General features: G+C 38.6%; 1 protein-coding gene across 2 annotated transcripts in view; it reads right to left on the reverse strand.

Annotated features, from left to right (window-relative positions):
- Positions 1–22,084, reverse strand: part of PDZD8 (PDZ domain containing 8) — an 84,802-nt gene that overhangs the window by 56,574 nt on the left and 6,144 nt on the right. The window contains exon 2 of one of the 2 annotated variants that reach the window (XM_019988721.2): positions 396–521. The exons of the other annotated variant lie outside the window; for it this stretch is intronic. Coding sequence (XP_019844280.2) covers positions 396–521 — 126 coding nt within the window. The remainder of the gene's footprint in view (positions 1–395; positions 522–22,084) is intronic. 2 annotated transcript variants of the gene reach the window in all.

A 22,084-nucleotide genomic window follows, 5' to 3' on the forward strand; every position in this document is an offset into this window, starting at 1 on the left:
CTGAGATTCCCTTCCAGCTTAAAATTTAAGAATCACAAGGGTTTACAAGTCTGGTTTTGCAACTTTCCAGGGTATTTTTAATTATCAAAAACAATTTTCAAAACTGTTATGCTACGAACAGCTTTCTAACAGGTTGTAAGAAATATGCCAACAGAGCATTCTGTATCTAAGAAGTCTGGAAATTACTGCAGGATAAATGATTCCCCCCATTAGCATGCTTTCTAAAATACAGTTTATATTTTTTATAAGTTGGAAAGGACTACTCTTATGAAATTTACCACTAAAGAATTTACAGATAATATAAATTAACACAGAGGGGAACAAGCACAAATACTGCTCAAGTACATTTTTGGTATACCTTCTTTCCTCTAAGGTAGTAATAACAAAGAACATACCTGCTACATTCTAGCAATGTAACTTTAAGGCGGCCTTCAGTGAGTGCCCATTGTTGTATATGGATAAGCTCTTCGTCGTCGTCTTCAAATCCTTGCAAGGTTTGGAACGGGAAAAAAGGCTTATACCTGACAAAAGTAAAGATAAGTCTAAATTTCTGAATAATAAACACCACACTTTAAAGCATTGTAACAAAACCTACCTGTAGGAAAACAACACAAAACAAAACACCTAATACCTAAATTATAAAACCAGTTTACCCCTGTCCCTCATAACTGGCTGCAAATGCTGCTTTCTCTGCAGTAGTCAGAACTTCCTGGTTTTTCTGGCATGCCCTCACTGACCAGGCAGGACTCCAGGAAGAAAGTTAAAGAAAATCTAAGGCCAACCAGTGGGCTCTGAAATTTAAGTTGGGAGGAGAGAGATTCTTTCTGGATCAGATGGGAAGTGTTCCTACAGTAACAAGATCAAAATTCAGAATGCACTGTTCCATGGAAACAATATAACTGGATAGTGATTAGTACTAGATAATGATAAATAATAACACAACAACAATTAACAGCAGCAAAGGTATTTATCAGAGATGTTTACTGTTTGCCAGGCAGTGTGCTAAGAGCTTTACATGCTTTGTATCTTATTCACGCTAACAATCCTGAGTGGGCAATATTACTAGCTTCCCTTTCCAGATGAAGTGAGGGTTAGAAAGGTTAAAGAATTTGTTCAACATTACATGGTGAGTGGCATAACCAGAATTCAAGCTATTCTGACTTCATCAAAGCTCAAACTACATAATGCTTCTGTTATGTAGTGTTTATAAACATAAACACTTCCGTTACCTATGAATTATTCAGGTCTTTACGTGCTCATCGTTAATACTCTAGGTTTTTATGGAGATGCTTGTGGTGAGTTACAAACTGCAGCTTTAAAAACCTTTGATATGTACTTCGTACTTCTCCATTTAAGCAAAGGACAAAAAATAAGAGAAAACTGGAGTTGAGGGTCTATAGTTTTCAATTAACTCTACTTGCTGTCACTAGTGGAGAAGGCAATGGCACCCCACTCCAGTACTCTTGCCTGGCAAATCCCATGGACGGAGGAGCCTGGTAGGCTGCAGTCCATGGGGTCGCGAAGGGTCAGACACGACTGAGTGACTTCACTTTCACTCTTTACTTTCATGCACTGGAGAAGGAAATGGCAACCCACTCCAGTGTTCTTGCCTGGAGAATCCCAGGGGCGGGGGAGCCTGGTGGGCTGCCGTCTATGGGGTCGCACAGAGTCGGACACGACTAAAGCAACTTAGCAGTAGCAGCAGCAGCTGTCACTAGATATGACATTTGCCTGCTCAAAAGCTTTATGCCTTCTCACTAACCATACAATATAAAAGATAGTCAAAAGTTCTTGGTTTCATGTTCAAGGTCTACCAAAACCAATCTTTCCAATAGCATTTTTCCTTAATAGAAACTTTCTAATCTAGAAGAGTAGTCACCTCATGAACCCAGAAGATGCCATGTGTATTCCTGCTTTCAAGCCTTTTGTACAAAGTGAAGGTTTCCCCTATTCCTCAAAGCCTGCTGCTGCTGCTACTGCTAAGTCGCTTCAGTCGTGTCCGACTCTGTGTGATCCCAGAGATGGCAGCCTACCAGGCTCCCCCGCCACTGGGATTCTCCAGGCAAGAACACTGGAGTGGGTTGCCATTGCCTTCTCCAATGCATGAAAGTGAAAAGTGAAAGTGAAGTCGCTCAGTCGTGTCCAACCCTCAGTGACTCCATGGACTGCAGCCTATCAGGCTCCTCTGTCCACGGGATTTTTCAGGCAAGAGTACTGGAGTGGGTTGCCATTGCCTTCTCCATCCTCAAAGCCTACTCAAACCCTAAACAATTGGCTTTAGGTCCTGTATCATGGTAGACCACACACACTGCTTTCATTCTTCTTTATCTTATAGTTATTTAAAAACTGCTGGGCATTTATGCCTTGAAATCTCAGATGTACTCTGGTCTCACAATTATCTAACCCCTCACACATACCATCAGGACTGAAGCATGTATCAATCTGGTTTATAAAATTCCAACACTAAAAATGAAACAAACATTAAGAAAATACGAATGGCCCTCAACAGTTTATACTGAAAAAGACTGTTAGAGGAAGAGAAATACTACTTTACGGTTGCCCGCTGAAACATGAATAAAGAAAAACACCTCTTGGGAAGGTGAGCAGACACACAGACAACGCTCAGTGCTCTTCTGCTGCTTCTGGGATGGATGGAAAACAGAAAAGCCCCTTTAGTTTCTTAATTTCCACTGAACTTCTTTGATTCAGACAGACTGGCGCCAAATTTCTGAGAGGAAAAAAGTTAGGAACTACATCTATCATAGAAATGCCAGATGATGTGGTAGCTGAATGTTTTTAATAAGCCTTATGACTCCTGAAGAACATGTTACAGTCACTCTATTAAAAACAAAAAAATCGCAAAAAGTACTACATACACTAGCAACTTTGAATAATCCAGGTGCTAAATCACAGCTGCTGCATGAATTACCTTTTCTTGTCAAATATAAAGCTAAAATTCAATTTAAAAATTTCTCACAGGTGTGTGACTTCAATGTTACAAGCAGTAAAATCTAATTTGGGTTTATTAATATTTCTAGGGGTGTTGCTGAAAGGATTTCTGCACAAAAATAAACTAAAATTAAAAAATGTATTCCATTTAAAAACAGCACACTAAACAGTGGGATAAAGCTACTTGTTCAACACCCTCTCATCACTCAAAAAAACAGAATCAAAATGGCTTAAAGACGTTAAGACATGACACCGTAAAACTCCTAGAAGAGAACATAGGCAAAACATTCTCTGACATAAATCATACCAGTATTTTCATAGGTCAACCTCCTAAGGCAACAGAAATAAATATAAACAAATAGAACCTAATCAAACTTATAAGCTTTTGTACTGCAAAAAAATAAATAAATAAACAAAACAAAAAGATGACCTACAGATTGGGAGAAAATATTTGCAAATGATGCAACTGACATGGGCTTAATTTCTGAAATATACCAACAATTCATACAACTGAACAAGAAAATAGCCCAAAATAAAAATGGGCAGAAGATCTAAAAGGACATTTCTCCAAAGAATAAATACAGACGGCCAGTAAGCACATGAAAAGATGCTCAACATCACTAATTATCAAAGAAATGCAAATCAAAATTATTACAATGAGGTACTACCTCAAACTGGTCAGAATGGCCATTATTAAAGAGTCTACAAACGACAAATGCTGGGGAGGATATGGAGAAAAGGGAACCCTTCTACCCGGTTGGTGGTAATAGAAGTTGTAGTCATAGTCACTCTAGAAAACAATAGAGAGGTTCCTCAGAAAACTAAAAATAGACTTACCATATGATCCAGCAATCATACTCCTGGGCATATATCCAGAAAAAACTATAATTCAAAAAAATACATACACCCCTATGTTCACAGTAGCACTATTCACAACAGCCAAGACGTGGAAACAACCTCTACATGTCCATTGACAGATGAATGAATAAAGAAGATGTGCTACACAAATACAATGAAATATTATTCAGCCATAAAAAAGAACAAAATAATGCCATTTGTAGCAGCACAGCTCAACAGATGCAACTAAAGATTATTGTACTAAGTGAAGTAAGTCAGAAAGAGAAAGACAGATACCAGGTAATATAATTTATCAGTTCAGTTCAGTTGCTCAATCGTGTCTGACTCTTTGCAACCCCATGAACCGCAGCAGGCCAGGCCTCCCTGTCCATCACCAACTCCTGGAGTCCACCCAAACCCACGTTCGTTGAGTCAGTGATGCAATCCAACCATCTCATCCTCTGTCGTCCCCTTCTCCTTCCGCCCTCAATCTTTCCCAGCATCACAGTCTTTTCAAATGAGTCAGCTCTTCGCGTCAGGTGGCCAAAGTATTGGAGTTTCAGCTTCAACATCAGTCCTTCCAATGAACACCCAGGACTGATCTCCTTTAGAATGGACTGGCTGGATCTCCTTGCAGTCCAAGGGACTCTCAAGAGTCTTCTCCAACACCACAGTTCAAAAGCATCAATTCTTCGGCACTCAGCTTTCTTTATAGTCCAACTTTCACATCCATACATGACCTCTGGAAAAACCATAGCCTTGACTAGATGGAACTTTGTTGACAAAGTAACGTCTCTGCTTTTTAATACGCTGTCTAGGTTGGTCATAACTTTCCTTCCAAAGAGTAAGCGTCTTTTAATTTCATGGCTGCAGTCACCATCTGCAGTGATTTTGGAGCCCAAAAAATAAAGTCTGACACTGTTTCCACTGTTCCTTTTTGTAAGGACAAGTCACGTGGCATGTGGGATCTTAGTTTCCCAACCAGGGCTTGAACCAGGGACCCCTGCATTAACCACTGAAGCACCTGGGAAGTCCCTGCAGAATCTAAAACATGACACAGATGAACCTATCCATGAAAGAGGAACAGAGTCACAGACACAGAGAACAGACTTGTGGTTGCCAAGGGGGAGGAGGGTTTGGGAGAGGGATAAAGTTGGAGGTTGGGGTTAACACATGTAAGTTTTAATATATAGACTGGATAACAACAAGGTCCTACTATATAGCACAGGGAACTATATTCAACATTCTGTGATAAACCATAATGGAAAAGAATATGAAAAAGAATGTATTAATATATATGTGTATAACTGAGTCACTTTGCTGTATAGCAGTAATTAAACAACACTGCAAATTATACTTCAACAAAACAAAACAAAAAGCCACTTGTTCAGCAAGTTAATAAACAGAACCCACACACTCTCAAAGAACACTTGGTTTTCAAAACTTTTAGTCCAAGTCTTTAGTAGCTCAAGTTCATAAAGGAATCCAAACAATGAAGCAGGCTACTTTTATAACTTCCTTTTGTCTTTCCAAGGGAACATTTCATGCAAAGACAGGCACAATAAAGAACAGAAATGGTATGGACCTAACAGAAGCAGAAGATATTAAGAAGAGGTGGCAACAATACACAGAAGAACTATAAAAAAAGATCTTCATGACCCAGATAATCATGATGGTGTGATCACTCACCTAGAGCCAGACATCCTGGAATGTGAAGTCAAGTGGGCCTTAGAAAGCATCCCTATAAACAAAGCTAGTGGAGGTGATGGAATTCCAGTTGAGCTATTTCAAATCCTAAAAGATGATGCTGTGAAAGTGCTGCACTCAATATGCCAAAAAATTTGGAAAACTCAGCAGTGGCCACGGGACTGGAAAAGATTAGTTTTCATTCCAGTCCCAAAGAAAGGCAATGCCAAAGAATGCTCAAACTACTGCACAACTGCACTCATCTCACACACTAGTAAAGTAATGCTCAAAATTCTCCAAGCAGACTTCAACAGTACGTGAACTTCCAGATGTTCAAGCTGGATTTAGAAAAAGCAGAGGAACCAGAGATCAAATTGCCAACATCCACTGGATCATGGAAAAAGCGAGAGAGTTCCAGAAAAACATCTACCTCTGTTTTATTGACTATGCCAAAGTCTTTAACTGTGTGGATCACAACAAACTGTGGAAAATACCAGACCACCTGACCTGCCTCCTGAGAAATCTGGAAGCAGGTCAAGAAGCAACAGTTAGAACTGGACATGAACAATAGACTGGTTCCAAATAGGAAAAGGAGTACGTCAAGGCTGGGTATTGTCACCCTGCTTATTTAACTTATATGCAGAGCATATCATGAGAAACGCTGGGCTGGAAGAAGCACAAGCTGGAATCAAGATTGCCAGGAGAAATATCAATAACCTCAGATATGCAGGTGACACCACACTTATGGCAGAAAGTGAAGAGGAACTAAAGAGCCTCTTGATGAAAGTGAAAGAGGAGAGTGAAAAAGGTGGCTTAAAGCTCAACATTCAGAAAACTAATACCATGGCATCCGGTCCCATCACTTCAGGCAAATAGACGGGGAAACAGTGGGTGTCTTCCCACCCTATCACAAAATCCTTTCATTAGCCTTTATCTCTTGTTAACCTATCAACTTAAAACTGTCAGTTTTCTCACTCAAGTTCCCAGAAGACAAACCTTTTACAAGCTATCTGTATTTCCTCTTGTAGAAACTTTAAAAACCAATATGGGAAGATGGACTTTCATAACAACAGCATGAGACACTCCATTGACCTGCTCCCAGTAAAACTGGGGAAATTATTAAAACAAATATTAAGGCCTCTGGAAATGGTTCCAAGGGCAAACAGAAAGTAAAGAAACTTATAATTAAGAAAACCTATAGAAACGTGGTAAGAAAGGTGACAATCTGTGGTCCTGAAGTCAAGACTGCTCCCACCAATAGGCTCAGCAAGAAAGATACTTCACTCTGGACTGCTGTAGCCAAGAACACAGGGTGCCTTGCCATCACCACCACCCCAACTCCAATTCCCTGTCAGAGGAAAGAACAGGTCATCAGTGTTTCTCATATGGCCCTCGACTACCTATGATGAGGTTAAGTTCAGGGCAAGAATGCTCAAGAAATTGGGAGCTCCTTTCATTGACCCTGTCCCCACTTGAGAAATGCAGACTCTATCTTGGGCATAGCACACTAAGGATTCTGCCATCTTGACTGTCCTTGCCCTGGTTCATGACACAGTGGTTCTCTGCCAAGAGAGGCAACCCAAGAGGACCTCAGGTTTCTGCCACCCCGTGAGGCTTCTGTCACCCCCTCATCTCACTTCCATCTAACATCCAACAGCTAGAGTCAGGGAACATTCCAGGGCATTGTTGAAAACAAAAGATATGTCAGAGACTTAACACGCCACTAAAATAATCCAAGCAAATCACTAAAACAATCATTAAACAAACACTAAACCCTGGGAGAGGGGGACAGTATCCAGTTACTACAATATATTATCTAAAATATTTGGTTTCCAACAAAAAATATGAGGCATATAAAGCAACAGGAAAGCATGATCTGTAAAGCAGAAAGAAAGCAGGCAACACAAACTACAGTTAAATGACCAGTTAAAATGACCAGGTGTTGGACTTAACAGAAAAAGACTTTAAAATAGCTCTTAAAAACATGTTTGCGAAAAAAATGTTTAAAGCATGATTAAAGAAGTAAAAGGAGGTATTATGACAATGTCACACGAAATCTTTAATATCAATGGACACACTGATACATTTTTTAAACTATGTATTTTTAAAAAAACTGTGAATTCTGGACTTGAAAAATACAATAAAATTTAAAGTACAGAGAAATTTTGAAGTTCAACAAAAGGGCTCTGAACAGTCGCTATGAACTTATAGAAGAAAAAAAAGTAGTAAACTGGAAGACAGAGCAATAGAGGTTGGTAAGCCAAAAAACGGGGGGTGGGGGTGGGGTGGGGGGGGGCGGATGAAGAAAAACAAACTGAGCCTTAGAGAAATGATATCATTAAGTATACCAACATAGACATAATGGGAGTGCCAGTGGGAGGGGAGGGGACAGAGAGAGAAAAGCAGAAAAATATTCAAATAGAGGTAGCTGCTGCTGCTGCGTCGCTTCAGTCACTTCAGTCGTGTCCAACTCTGTGCAACCCCATAGACGGCAGCCCCCTAGGCTCCCACGTCCCTGGGACTCTCCAGGCAAGAATACTGGAGTGGGTTGCCGTTTCCTTCTCCAATGCATGCATGCATGCTAAGTCGCTTCAGTTATGTCCGACTCTGGGCGACCCTATGGACAGCAGCCCACCAGGCTCCTCTGTCCACGGGATTCTCTAGGCAAGAATATTGGAGTGGGTTGCCATTTCCTTCTCCAAAATAGAGGTAGCTAGTAAGCCCCAAAGCCACAAATTACATGATTTCATTCATATGAAAATCCAGAATAAAGACATCGACAGTAGTTAGTGGTTGCTTAGGGTTTAGGGTGGTAGATGGGTAAGGAGGATGATGGTTGAGGGTATGGGGTTTTGTTTTTGAGGTGATAAAAAATGGTCTAAAATGACGTGAGAGTAGTACTATCTGTGAATATACTAAAAACCACTGAATTGTAGGTTTAAATAGCTGAATTTGGAGTATGAATTATATCTCAATAAAGCTATTTTAAAAATCTAACCCAGTTACCCAGAGATAATTGCTCTTGTCATTGTTTTGATATGTAAATGTTTGGTTAGAATTATCTGATTAAAGAAACAAAACCATAAATGACACTTTTCATTAAAATAACTTATAGGAGACAAACAGTTTTTCGAGGCAGAAGCCCAGTGTGTCCCTCTTTGCCTGACAAAATAATAAGTCTATTCTTTCCTAACTAAAATAAAATAAAGTAACTTACAGGTTGTTTTAAGGCTTATGAGAAAGAGTTACTGAATGGCTACCATACCATGTACTGACTGTATAGAGCACTTATTTGCTCGCGTAATTCCCCCAAACCAGGCATCAGCACACTGTACATAAGGAAACAGCCCTAGATGGCTCACAAACACTATACCCTGGAGCCCAAACTGGAACCTGTATTAGTTTCCTAGCACCGCCACAACAGAATACCATAGACTGGGTGGCATAAAACACAGAAGCTTGTTTTCTCACAGTGGAAGTCAAAGATCAAGATGCCAGGAGAGCTGGTTTCTGGTAAAACCTCTCTCCTGGCTTACAGACAGCCACCTTCTTGCTGTAACCTCTCCTGGCCTTCCTGCTGTATCCTGCACACACCCTCTTTGCACACACCCTCTGCACACACACTTCTGGTATCTCTTCCTTTTCTTGTAAGAAGCCAGTCTTACTAGGATTAGAACTCCATCCTTATGAACTCTTTAACATTAATTACCTCCTTAAAGGCCCTATTATTTCAAATAGTTACACTGAAGGTTAGGGCTTTAACATTTTGGGGATACAATTTGTCCATAAAAGAACTCAAACATAACTCCAGAGCCGGGTCTACAGTTCCTGAGGCTGATTTGATGACCACCTTGATTTCTGCTGGAACACATGCTCTAAACCTGGCCTGCAGTTATCTGACAAGGATGGGCATGGTTTCACATGTACTACTGTGCTTGATTCTCACTCAGCAACAGGGTGAGGCATAGCTGCAGATCATTTCCCCATTTCACACAACAGGTTCAGAGAGAACAAAGAGCCTTGCTGGAGACTGCATCCTTTATTAAAAAGTCACATGAAATACATACCAACAAAATGAGGGTCTAAAGCAAGAAAGAAGAAAGTAATCCAGGAAACAGGGGATCCAAGTCAAGAAGGCAATGATGTCCTAAACCCAGATGACAGGACTGTGGCAAACCAAGGGACAAGTCCAGTTTGGGGAAGATGATGAAAACTCCAAGAAGGAACTCTCCAGAAAATAGGGAATGAAAGAAGAAATAAGGAAGAGATTCATTTTTCAATTAAATCTTGAAGATTTGGTTAAGACAATTTGGTAAGAGGATAAAAAAGAATTCAAACTTGACTCTAGGAACTGATTTGAAAAGCTCAAAGATTTTTAAATTGTAGTACAGAAAAGGAAGCATAAACCAGCATATTTGGCAGTTCTGCAATAAAAAAAAATTGTACAGACCTAACAGTAAGGTATATAATGTCAATCAAGCAAGATTTAAGTCTGCATAGAACATAATTGTTATTATATATAAAGAAGGATGCAGTTCAGTGAATGAACTGAAAACAGTGACATAACTGGATTGGGAAAGACAGAAAGGAACGTGCTGCTGCTGCTAAGTCGCTTCAGTCGTGTCCGCCTCTGTGCAACCCCATAGAGGGCAGCCCACTAGGCTTCCCTGTCCCTGGGATTCTCCAGGCAAGAATACTGGAGTGGGTTACCATTTCCTTCTCCAATGAATGCTGCTGCTGCTGCTGCTAAGTCGCTTCAGTTGTGTCTGACTCTGTGTGACCCCATGGACAGCAGCCCACCAGGCTCCTCTGTCCACGGGATTCTCCAGGCAAGAATACTGGGGTGGGTTGCCATTTCCTTCTCCAAAAGGAAGGTGAGAAGGTATCATTTAGCTAAATCTTCATCTATCTTAGAAGGAAGTCAATCAACAGAAAATATTTAAAGATGTTGAAGCAAGACAACTGACTGTATGACTTTGTTGAACAATATAGGCAATGTCATAATTAATTAGCTAACATTTACTGTCACAGCTAACGTTTACTGAGTACTTACTACATAAGTCATTTATTAATTCTTGCAATTTTGTAAGACAGATACTGTAATTAATCCCCATTTTGTAGATGAAGAAACTAGACACAGAGAGGTTAAAAACTTGCTCAAGGTTACACAATTAGTAAGTGGTAAAGCCAAGAAGAGAATCTAAGCAGTGTGGCTTCAAAATCTATGCTATTTATCACTGCCTCTTAAAAGTTGCTAAAAACAGAAATAGTACATATAAATGGTACTGAAGACTGTGACTTACGGGAGGAAAGTAGAGGGTTTAGGGAAGTAATCATTTGTTTTAATTATCAGTCCTTCTATTATGTTTGATTTTAAAATTATGTACATTAACTCAAATAAAAAGACATGCGTGCATGCATGGTAAGTCGCTTCAGTCGTGTCCAACTCTTTGCAACGCTATGGACTGTAGCCCGCCAGGCTCCTCTGTCCATGGAATTTTCCAGGCAAGAATACTAGAGTGGGTTGCCAGGCCCCACTCCGGGGGATCTTCCCGACCCAGGAATCAAACCCGTGTCTTTAAGTCTCCTACACTGGCAGACAGGTTCTCCAAGTGAAAAGACAGACGATATCAAATGCTGAAAAGGATGTGAAACTGCGAGTGTGCTATTATAACTACTGCAAAAGTGTGTGGCTATGTCTACTACAGCAGCATAGGCGCTTACCTACGACTCAGCAATCCTAGATACCCAACAGAAATGTGCATAATGTTCACCAGAAACATGTATAAGGATACTCAGAACAGCAATATCCAACTGTCTATCAACAGTAGAAGGGATAAATCGAGGTACATGTGGAAGACACCACAGCAAATATAATGAACAAACTATATACACCATAACATGGAAACAATCTCACAAATGTACTGTTGAGTCAAAGAACCAGAAAAACAATGAGTGTAAACACTATGGCTCAATTTATACAAGTTAAAAAACAGGCACCACCCCCCCCACCACCAAAATGCAATGGTGGTAGACGGCAGGACAGTGGTTACTCCTAAGCAGAGTAGGGAAGGTAGCACATGAAGGACTTCCTGATTGCTGGTAATATTCTATTCCTTGTTCTGAATGCTGTTTTGTTCATTTTGTAAAAATTCACTGAACTGAACTTTTACAGTTAGTATGCGTTTTAAGCAGTGAGTTATACTGCAGTAAAAGTTTAAAAGAAAAACCATGTTTAATTTAAAAATATGTTACTTTGATAACATTTTAAAAATACATATTTAAAATTTTACACTTACAAAAATGCCAAGCCTTCTTCTCATATGTGGATCTGAGAGAATCTTTTTTAACATCTAAAATATGTTTTTGCTCTAAGATGTTTCAAGACTGTTCTATAAGCACCCTGAATGCCAGCTGGTGACATCTCCATCACATGGCAGCAGTAAAACTGTTTGCAAACACTGGTATCTTTAGAGAAGAGGCTTTACTACAAACCCAATATAAAAATATTCTCAGGCCTAAATCTACTTTGGACTTCACCAAGGGTTCTTGCATCCTTGCCATAATAACAAATCAGCTAGAGTTTTCAACTCAATAAAAGGGAAAACTTTTTACCAATTAAGAGATAATAACAACAATAAAAAAGGCATAACTGTCTCGAGACACTGCTTGCCTCCTATTTCTCAAAATATTCATGTAGAGGTTGGATGAGGCCTTGTCAAGGAGGCAAGGTGTTGTGTAAACATGATTTAGAGTCATACAAACACAGATTATAGTCCCAGTTCCTAGATATTTGTTTCAAAATAATCAAAGGAGGGGAGCATGGGAAGATACAGATGATCAAAAGTGACTACAAGTTCATGACTGTCTGGCTACAGATAATGGGGTTTATCAAACTCTTTCTTTTAACTTTTGAGTAAGCTTGAAATTTCCCATAATGGAGAATTAGAAGTTTATTCTATATACTAAAACAACTTGGATTCTCTCTTTTTCTTTCCTTTCTTTTCTATACTTTCCTTAGCAACATCATTTGCTCTCACTGCATCTATGAATTCCATATATTTATGCTTAAAAGTAAATGGAATACCTTTGCTTCGAACTTGCTCCTCCTTTCCTGTTTTCTCTTACTGGCATCATTGATTTCATGAACTCTTATAAATCTGAAGTTAACTTGTACCTCCTCCTCACAACCAACCAGTTCCACCTCCGCTCCCCCAATTCCATACTGCTAAACTGTCTCTTCTACTATTCTTCTGCGTTCCCCACTAGCTTGGTTCAGGTTATCAATGATTACTCAGAATTTTGTGACTTCTAAAATTATGTTTCCTCTTAAAAAAGACTATTCTCTGAACCAAAAACAAGAGGCTTTGTCCTTTATTTTCTTTAAAAAGCAACTTCACAGGACTATTAATTAGAGCGTTCACACATGTCAAGCACCTCACAGAGTTTTCAGCAAGTAACAGGTATACCAATGCTAGTTTTCTCCCTTCTCTGTGCTTGAGTCTCATCAAACTGGCTTTCTTAATGTCCCTAAAGATAGTACACAGTGTCCTGATTCTGTTCCTTTGCTATTTCTTCTACCCACACTAAACTTCCATCCCTTCTCCCTAGGTCTAAAGCCACACCATCCTTCAACAATCAGCTTAAATGTCATATCCCTTCAACAAAGGTTTACTGTGTTCAAGAATGGAGAGACCAATCACAGTCAGGCTCTCAGAGACTAGTCTTATCTCAGGCTCAGGAACATAAACAGCACTACATCCTGCCTAATGAGCAGTAGAACAAGCAGATATGAGCAGGCCACTGGGAGTTCTTGTGGTTTTTGCCTTTTAGTCTGACAGTCTTGACTTTCTCACATTAAGAACTAGCAAACATAAATGTGCTCCCAAATCTCCTAGACCAAATATATAAACTAGATAAATCAGTGGTGATCGTTTCAAAATGTGTCTCCATTCATTGTTCTTCAGAGGCACCTCAGTAGTCATTTAAAGAAAGAGTTCTCCTGGTGCATTTAAATATCATCACAAACCTCTATTAGTCATAACTTGTATGGTGCCCATTATTATGCAAAGTACGGTACACATACAAAACCGTCTGTAATGAGAAAGAAAACAAAGTACAAGTAGTTCGAAACACTCTTTATTTTCTATATTGGTAAACTATGGACCTAAATTTCAAATCTTCTATTTTATGTAGACAATTTATCTGATATTACACTAAAAAGAAAACTCATACACCAGGCTCCTCCGCTCAGCAAGGTTAGCACAGCCGTATTATTTCTCCTGAGAGACTTGTCTGCCTGCTAATCACTCTGATCTTGTAACTGGCCCCAGATGGTAAGTTCCTAATTTACACTATTCAAGTTCTCCTTCAAAGTCACCTCCTCTCTAACCAGCAGCCCCCTCCCCACCCCCACCGTCTGGTCACAGCTTCCTCAACTATACTCTAAAAGCACTTGACACACATTTCTGTTATGTCACTAATCACCCCGTTTACATGTCTGTCTGTCTGTGGTTCTCCCACACCTCCCACTGCTCCCAGCTAAACAGGGAGTTGCCTGAAGAGAGGAAACATCTATAGCAGGTAGTCCCGAGGAGTGGTTAAGAGCAGACTCTGGAGCCAGACAGCTGGGCTTGGGATCCTGTTCTGCCACTTTGCAGCAACATGACCCTGAGTCAACTCTTGCCTTTAAGCCTCAGTTTCCTCATATCAGAAGGAGGACAATAATAACAACTATCTCACAGTGCTGTTACAAGGATTACAAGAAATAATGTAAAGCACTTAGCGTCCTTCACGTCTCAGTTTCTTTTTTACATGGTAGTTTAAAGCAGTGGTATGGACACAGATTTTAGTTAAGACTTAGTTTTGAATTTCAGTTCAGCACTTATTAGCTTTGAGACCTGGGCAAGCTATTTCAACTTTGAGAGCCTCAGTCTCTCCATCCGTAAACGTAGTATAATAATTAGAACCTATCTTATAGGGTTACTCTAAGGATTAGATGAGAAAGTTCACATAAAGCATTTGGCATAGGGAGATGCACTAGAAATATTTCCTGTCAAACTTTCTATTTATTTATTTGAAGGCTGGTTTCCTAGAGACATGTCAGACAGCAAATTTCTTCCCTCCCACAAGGAACCATCTCCGGACTTGGCATTCACCATGGATGATGTTCAAGATTGTAGGTGTTTGTCTTCCTTGGACTTCAGATTTCACATGACCCTGGTTCAGTCACTCTACTAGCTGACCTTTTAAAAACTGTGTCCTTTGTGTGGATATAAACTTGCAAGTGCAAAGAAACAAGTTAACAATAGCCAGTATGCTTCCCTACCTTAGGTATCACCTTTATACTTCTGTGTCATTAAGCTTTTTAAACAAAGGCTTATATTAAATTGATTATGACACTGCGTGGGTTTCTTAAGGAAACCCACACAGAATTGTTCTATTTATGGAATTCCTTGGGGCACACTAAGTGGATAAAGTTCATACTTGGGGAAATGATTTTAATTTCTGTACTCCTGGGGAGAAAAAAGTACTTCTAAGTGGTAATGAAACTAATAAAAACAAGAATAACAAATAATATTACAAAAAAACTTTCTCTCTTGCTCATTCATCCATACACCCTCTACCTAATATGAGAGGTTCACTTTTATCCAAACTCCTAATTCTGCACAGACTAATCAAGGTCTAATGTTACAAAATTTTCTGAAGTGGTTTTATATATAGGCTGACAAGAGTGATAACAGAGGCTGCAAGTCCCTCACTAAAGAACTCAATAGCTGGTGACTCAAAGGTGAGTCAGTGTTAACTGATATCCTATGCATGAGAGAGATAAAGTATCAATCAAGATGAGTTGCTCAGGAAACCAAAGCAATTCTCTTGACCAGTCAAATAAATCCATCTTTTTATGTTCATCACAACCTACAACGTGAAGGTCTCTTACCATGGCCTGTGACCAATTACATTGACATTCTAAGCTTTCATGAAGCTTAAAATAAAGGTAAGCAATTGATCCCTAAAATGGCCTTTCAATTAGATAAACTATATTCATGGGCTTTACTGCAGACTAAGGTTGCCATGATTTGTCTCCTCATACTTCACGAATTTCAAAATACCTGAACTAAATCTGTGCTATCTACCATTTCAGAATGAGTAAACAAAAGCTATCATATTATGCTACAAACATTTACTTAAATTCTTCCCATGTTAAGAGTCTGCAATTCTAGTCCTGATTAAAATCCAAACTTAAATATTGAGAACTAATAACCTTCCCAAATATTAAAATAGACCAGATACCATCTCCTGAATTTTACAGAATATTGTACTTGATAATGGTGAGAACAAAACAAAAATTTCAGTGTGTTATAAAAATAATTATCATACAATGAAATTAGCTATAGAAGAATGACTCTTAACTTCAGCTATACCAAGTTTCACAGAACTAAAAGCTTTGAATAATTTACTTGCTTGACCAAACAACTAAGGTAGAGAGACTGTGCCGTCAGCAACCACATCCGTTCTTAGTAATGAGTATGAGTATAACCTTACATGCATGAAAGGCTATTGTGTGAGGAGGACAATGAGTTAGCACACACCACCAGATACTCTGTTTAGTAGATACTGATGCCTGCATGAAACAGCTGTACTAAGAACACAGTCATTTTCAAAACAGAGATTCTTATAGCCAGCTACTAAACAGAAATACTATCTCCCCATATTGCTACTGAAGATTTTACAGCCCCTCAAAAAAAAAAAAAAAATGCTAAAAACAATAGTCACTTATAACTGCAGATTATCTAGGAGGATATGGAGTCGATCCTAGCAGAAACACCATTTCTAAACAAACACCTATTCAATAATAGGCACATACCTCACCAAATGAAACGTAACAGGTACTTTATACAAAAGAATGCATGCATGCTCAGTCGCTTCAGTTGTGTCCAACTCTCTGAGACCAGGCCTCTGTCATGGGATTCTCCATGCAAGAATATTGGGAGTGGGTTGCCATGTTCTACTCCAGGGGATCTTCCCCACCCGGGGATCAAACCTGTCTCCCCAGCGTCTCCTGCACTACAGGCAGATTCTTTACTGCTGAGCCACCTGGAAAGCCAGATACAAAAGAATAAACTCTTCTAAAACATCTTTACTGTTGTGCTTGCTAATCAGCATGTTTGTTTTAAGTACATATCAAGAAAAACTAATTATGCTGGGGAAGGGGAAATTGTGCAGCTTTTTAATCAAAGTTATGCAAATCAAAGCACAGATATTTCTGTAATTCACCTAGCATATCATCAGCTCCTTTCCCCCTACAATATATAAAGAATTCATGGGCATAAAATAAAGACCCAATGTGCTGATTACAGAAAAAATACATGTTCTGAAGCATTCAGCTGGTTTTAAGAAAACTGGTAATTATGTGAAAATAAGTTTTATTGTTATTCTGTATCAGTCCAAGGGAAGGATGATAATCTAGTTTATCAATACTGACCTTTCCAAAGAACGTGAAAATAAAAAACCAAGGTTTCTAGAGTGTTAGAGAAGGTTGCAAATGGATTCATGTTTTGTCTTTGTAAGAATCAGAGGAAGAGAGATGGTGTCCATAAAGTGCCAGACAGACCTTGAAGTCAGCACTGTGAACTTTTGGAAACCTCAATTAGCATCATTTGAGTGCATGTATGTGTGTTGGGAGAGAAGGCATCCCTCTTCAGTACTGATTTTATAATCAGAATTGGACTACATATCATCAGTCTGTGTTTATAATGACAACCTTCAACCATTAAAAAAAAAAGTTAATATATTCTATACATTCCATTTACAGAAAGTCAACGAACAGGTATTCTTCAGACTAAATTCAAAATCCCAACACTTCAGTTACAAGGCTGAGTTCACTTTGTGAGAATTTAAGTATATGCTTAGGATTTGGGCAGTTTCTATATCACACACAGAAACACACACACAATGTATCAGTAAAAAGTCTGTGCAAAAAAAATAATTCCACACGTAACACACTAATGTACTTTTTTATATAGGATAACTAAAAGGTGATAAGGAAGCAAGGACCTGAAAAGTGACAGGGTGAGCTCTTTGACTATCTGTGGGAAAAATATTCCTGGAGAACAACCAGCCAAGGCCTTGGGTGCAAGATTGGAGTGTGAGAACACTCAGGAAGCTGAAACAAACTAAGTAAGAGGAAGAGGTATAGAATATAAGGTCAGAGCCAGAGGAAATAAGAGAGATAGAAAATAAGGTATGGCCAGGAGTGGAATAAATCAGTGAATTAGACCTATACATACTGCCTGGAGGGATGTTCGTGTTACACCTACAAACCAATTTTCATGGTCACATTTATATTACACTCCCCATTTTTTTATTAAGGAGAAAAGGATGGGGACATGGAGAGGGAGGGAAAGAGGAACAGACAGGCACCTCTTCAGTATATAAGAGGCTTGTATATGTGTGTTTGAGCGTAAGAGTTGTATTGATGTACCTGTGATTGAGCAGAGCTGGGTGTACACCACAAACTTAACAATGGGTATATGGAGGAATGAAATTAAAAGGGAGAGGAGTATATTTTCAACTCCTTAATGCTCCTAAATACAACACTTGAACACTGGCAAAAAAAAATGGGGGAAAAACAAAACAAAAAAACATACTCCTTCAAAAAAATTCTCCTTCATAACATACTCCTTCAAATCACAAGAAAAAAAAAACTAGTATCTACTCAAAGATATATAGAGAAATGTCTGTGGTACCATTATTTACATTAGTGAAAAACTGGAGGAAAAAATCAACAAGAAATTGGTTAACTTGTGGTACTTGCAATCACTGTAATTCCAAGCACCTTTAAAAAGAAAATAAAGCAGGTACATTTAAAAACCTAAGATACAGTGAGTAAAACAAACAAAAAAAGCAAGATGCTAACAGTGGGATACCAACTGTTTTTATAAACTAGTAACAAATTACAGGGGCTTCCCAGGTGGCACTAGGGGATATATCCATTTGCCAATGCAGGAGACACTGGTTGGATTCCCTGGGTAGGTAAGATCCCCTGGAGGAGGAAATAGCAACCTGTTCTAGTGTTCTTGCTGGGAGGATCCCATGGACAGAGGGAAGCTCCAATACTCTGGCCACCTGATGTGAAGAGCCAACTCCTTGGAAAAGACCCTGCTGCTGGGAAAGATTAAATGCAGGAGAAGAGGGTGGCAGAGGATCAGATGGTTAGACAGCATCACCAACTCAATGGACATGAATTTAAGCAAACTCCGGAAGATAGTAAAGGACAGGGAAGCCTGCTGTGCTGCAATCCACAGGGTCACACTAAGTCTGACATGACTCAGTGACCGAACAACAAATTAGAATACATTTAGAAAAAATTATGGAAGAATAGTCCCTGAATTTAACAGTTTTAAGAAAACATATTATAGGAGATTTTCCACTGTGATTTTCTCTAACAGTTAGATTTTCCCTGTTTGTATTTTTTTTACAATGATCTTATCACTCATTTGAAAAGATAAATTTTTTTTACAGTATCACCTAACAAATTTCTGACATCTCTAGCAAAATGTGACAAATGTAGAATAATCAATAAATGTGTACATTCAATTAGTTACTAAAGCAAAGATATATTTATTCAGTAGATATTATATATGACATTTATTATCTCTAACTAGATAGATATTACTTCGTCTCCATTTTACAAATATGGAAACTGAGACTAAGAGAAGATAAAAGCCTTTTATCCAAGGTCCTTTTGAGCAGCAGAATGCTGAATTAAAGTATATGGTAATCCAAAGCTCTATTTACTGGAATAGATAACTGAAGGACTTCTCTGTAGCCTCAAACAAAAGAATGAAATAATTCCACAGTACTGACAGCTTCTCTGTAACACCTGCAGTTCTACTCATTTGAAGGTAAATAATTAACACTTACACCTCATTTTTCCCTACAAATACATTAAGTATGTGGTTTTATTGGAGTCCTAGCAATTTGGCACGGAGAAGGCAATGGCACCCCACTCCAGTACTCTTGCCTGGAAAATCCCATGGATGGAGGAGCCTGGTAGGCTGCAGTCCATGGGGTCGCACAGAGTCGGACACACTGAAGTGACTTGGCAGCAGCAGCAGCAATTTGGCAAGAGAGATTTTGAAACTACTCTGTAAAACTTCTGCTAATGACCAGGTAGGCGCTTTACAACTTTCCAACGAAGTGTGATGTGCTCTGAGGTCATGACAAAAGTGTTGGTAGGTCCTATGATGTTAGAAAGAAACAAAGGGATTTAACAGCACTTGTTTCTTGGTGACAATGTTCGGAGGGTACGGAGAATGAGAAGGGAAAAAATGCTGGGTCAGTGAGCCATAGAAGCCATACAAGAAGGCCAGCAAAAGTATGAAGTGCTTAATAATTATTTCAGAAGATTAATTTTAGTTGTATTTATGGGAACAAAATTGTATTCCTTTGTGTTTACTATGCAACCTGGGTTAAGAACGCTAGACAGGTTTGCAGGGGACCAAAAATTCCATGAAATTAAACTGTTTATGCATTTTTCTGTGAAGTACCACAGTTATCATTAGCTTTCCAAAAAGATAGGACCCTCAAAAAAAGGTTTAAAAGTACCTTTCAACATATTGTATATGCACACATGTTCCTTTTTTGTATACACTCAAGCACAGTTTTTTTTTTTTAATTTTATTTTTAAACTTTACATAATTGTATTAGTTTTGCCAAATATCGAAATGAATCCGCCACAGGTATACATGTGTTCCCCATCCTGAACCCTCCTCCCTCCTCCCTCCCCATATCAAGCACAGTTTTGTTGTTTTTTTTTTCAGGGCTTTCTGTTTCAGGGTTTAGACCAGGGATTAGCAAACCTTTTTTAATAATGGACCAGAAAGGAAATATTTTAGAATCCATGGGCGAATATGGTCTGTTGCAAATTCTTCTTTTTGTTTGAACAACTTTAAAATGTAAAGTTAAAAAATGTAAAAGCCATTCTTAATTTGTGAGTCTAGCACCAATTTGTTTGCAAACTCCTGGTATATTTAGCGTAACCACTGATTTATCTCCATAGAAATAACACAGCATGGCTTTGGGAGTCCAGGACTTTTTAAAAGGACTCTGAGAAAGTCACTAACCCCCTGGAAGTCTCCAGTCTCCAACGTCTCTGTAAAACTGAGATACCGACTTCCTATAGAGCTCCTGTAACTATGAAAAAAGAAAGACAGCAAGTATGTGGAAGTACACACAGCGCTTTGCACATAGTCAGCAAGCTGATTTATGCCCTGTGCCTCTATACCATGCGATAGACTAGCAATATTTATGAGTCAATATGAACTGTTTGATAGGCATGCTCCTTCAACGCAATCTGCTCTATAGTGATCTGCCTTGGCTATTTCCAGTAACACAGTAGAGCTTTCTCAGAAGCCAACAGATCTCTACACTACTGATTAGACTCTAACAGCTTCCTCATTATTCTTCTTCTCTTTTCAATATGTAAGTCAAATTTTTAGAGCAAAGATTTAATTTTCAATATACTATTTTCCATCTAAAGAGTTTTAAATGTCTAAATCATAATAATTCAAAATAGCTGAAGAAAACTCAACTTTCAAGAAGTTAAAACCAGCACTAAACTGGAACACACTCAGGTATTCCAAGGTCATAAAACATTATACAGCACAAAGTAATCAAGTGTTCGCCTAGCAGACACTGATCGCTCCTCTTCATTTCTCACAAAACTGAAGGTCTTAAATACATACAAATGCCAGTATAATGAGCTTTAACTGTTTTTTGTTTTTCCCAGGAAAAGTAACCAGCTTGAAAGCATGAACTATGCTATAACCATTTTTATCATCATACTCTTACACAACACTAGGTATGGTGTGTGTGTGTGTTTTAGTCACTCAGTATTGTCCAACTGTTTGCGACCCCATGGTCTGTAGCCCACCAGGCTCCTCTGTCCATGGAATTGTCCAGGCAAAAATATTGGAGTGGGTTGCCATTTCCTTCTCCACCTGGTATGGTAGTCTTCAGGAAATAGTTACTAAAAATAAGTGACTATTTTAAAAATGACAATTATTTATCTAAGACAATGTTATCTTACAATTCCATTTATATAGAGATACTCATCCGAGCAGAAGTACAAGAAAAAACAAATAAAAAATTAGCTATTACTCTAGAATAGCTAGAGTGATATCCCAATGTCTGTCTTCACTGTCCCAAAGAACCAAAGGTGAGCTTTATTTCCTACCAATATGAGTTAAGTAAAATGATTAGTAGCTATTTTAAAGTTTTTCCAGCCTAAGCCAAGGTATCTTTTAAAAGCTGTCCATATACAGAAAGAAAAGTATGAAAGTGTAAGTGAATAAACACAGTACAATACATTTAACTTTACAAATGATTTTGTCAGCTTTCAGAGAATTCACTTTGAAAATTTTTAAGAAGACATTGATTACTAGAAACTATCTTTACCTCCAGTATTCAATAAAATTTTAAAAAGTTATAATTAACATTAAGAATAAATGTTTTTCTTTCTCAACTCAGACCAAGGAAGAAATAACACAATTAGAAGCTACTTTATAGAGTATGAAGCTTTCCAGACCAGGCCTAAATTAGTTCTCTG

This window comes from Bos indicus, chromosome 26, assembly GCF_029378745.1.
Source record: "Bos indicus isolate NIAB-ARS_2022 breed Sahiwal x Tharparkar chromosome 26, NIAB-ARS_B.indTharparkar_mat_pri_1.0, whole genome shotgun sequence".
In the NCBI taxonomy this organism is placed as follows: domain Eukaryota; kingdom Metazoa; phylum Chordata; class Mammalia; order Artiodactyla; family Bovidae; genus Bos; species Bos indicus.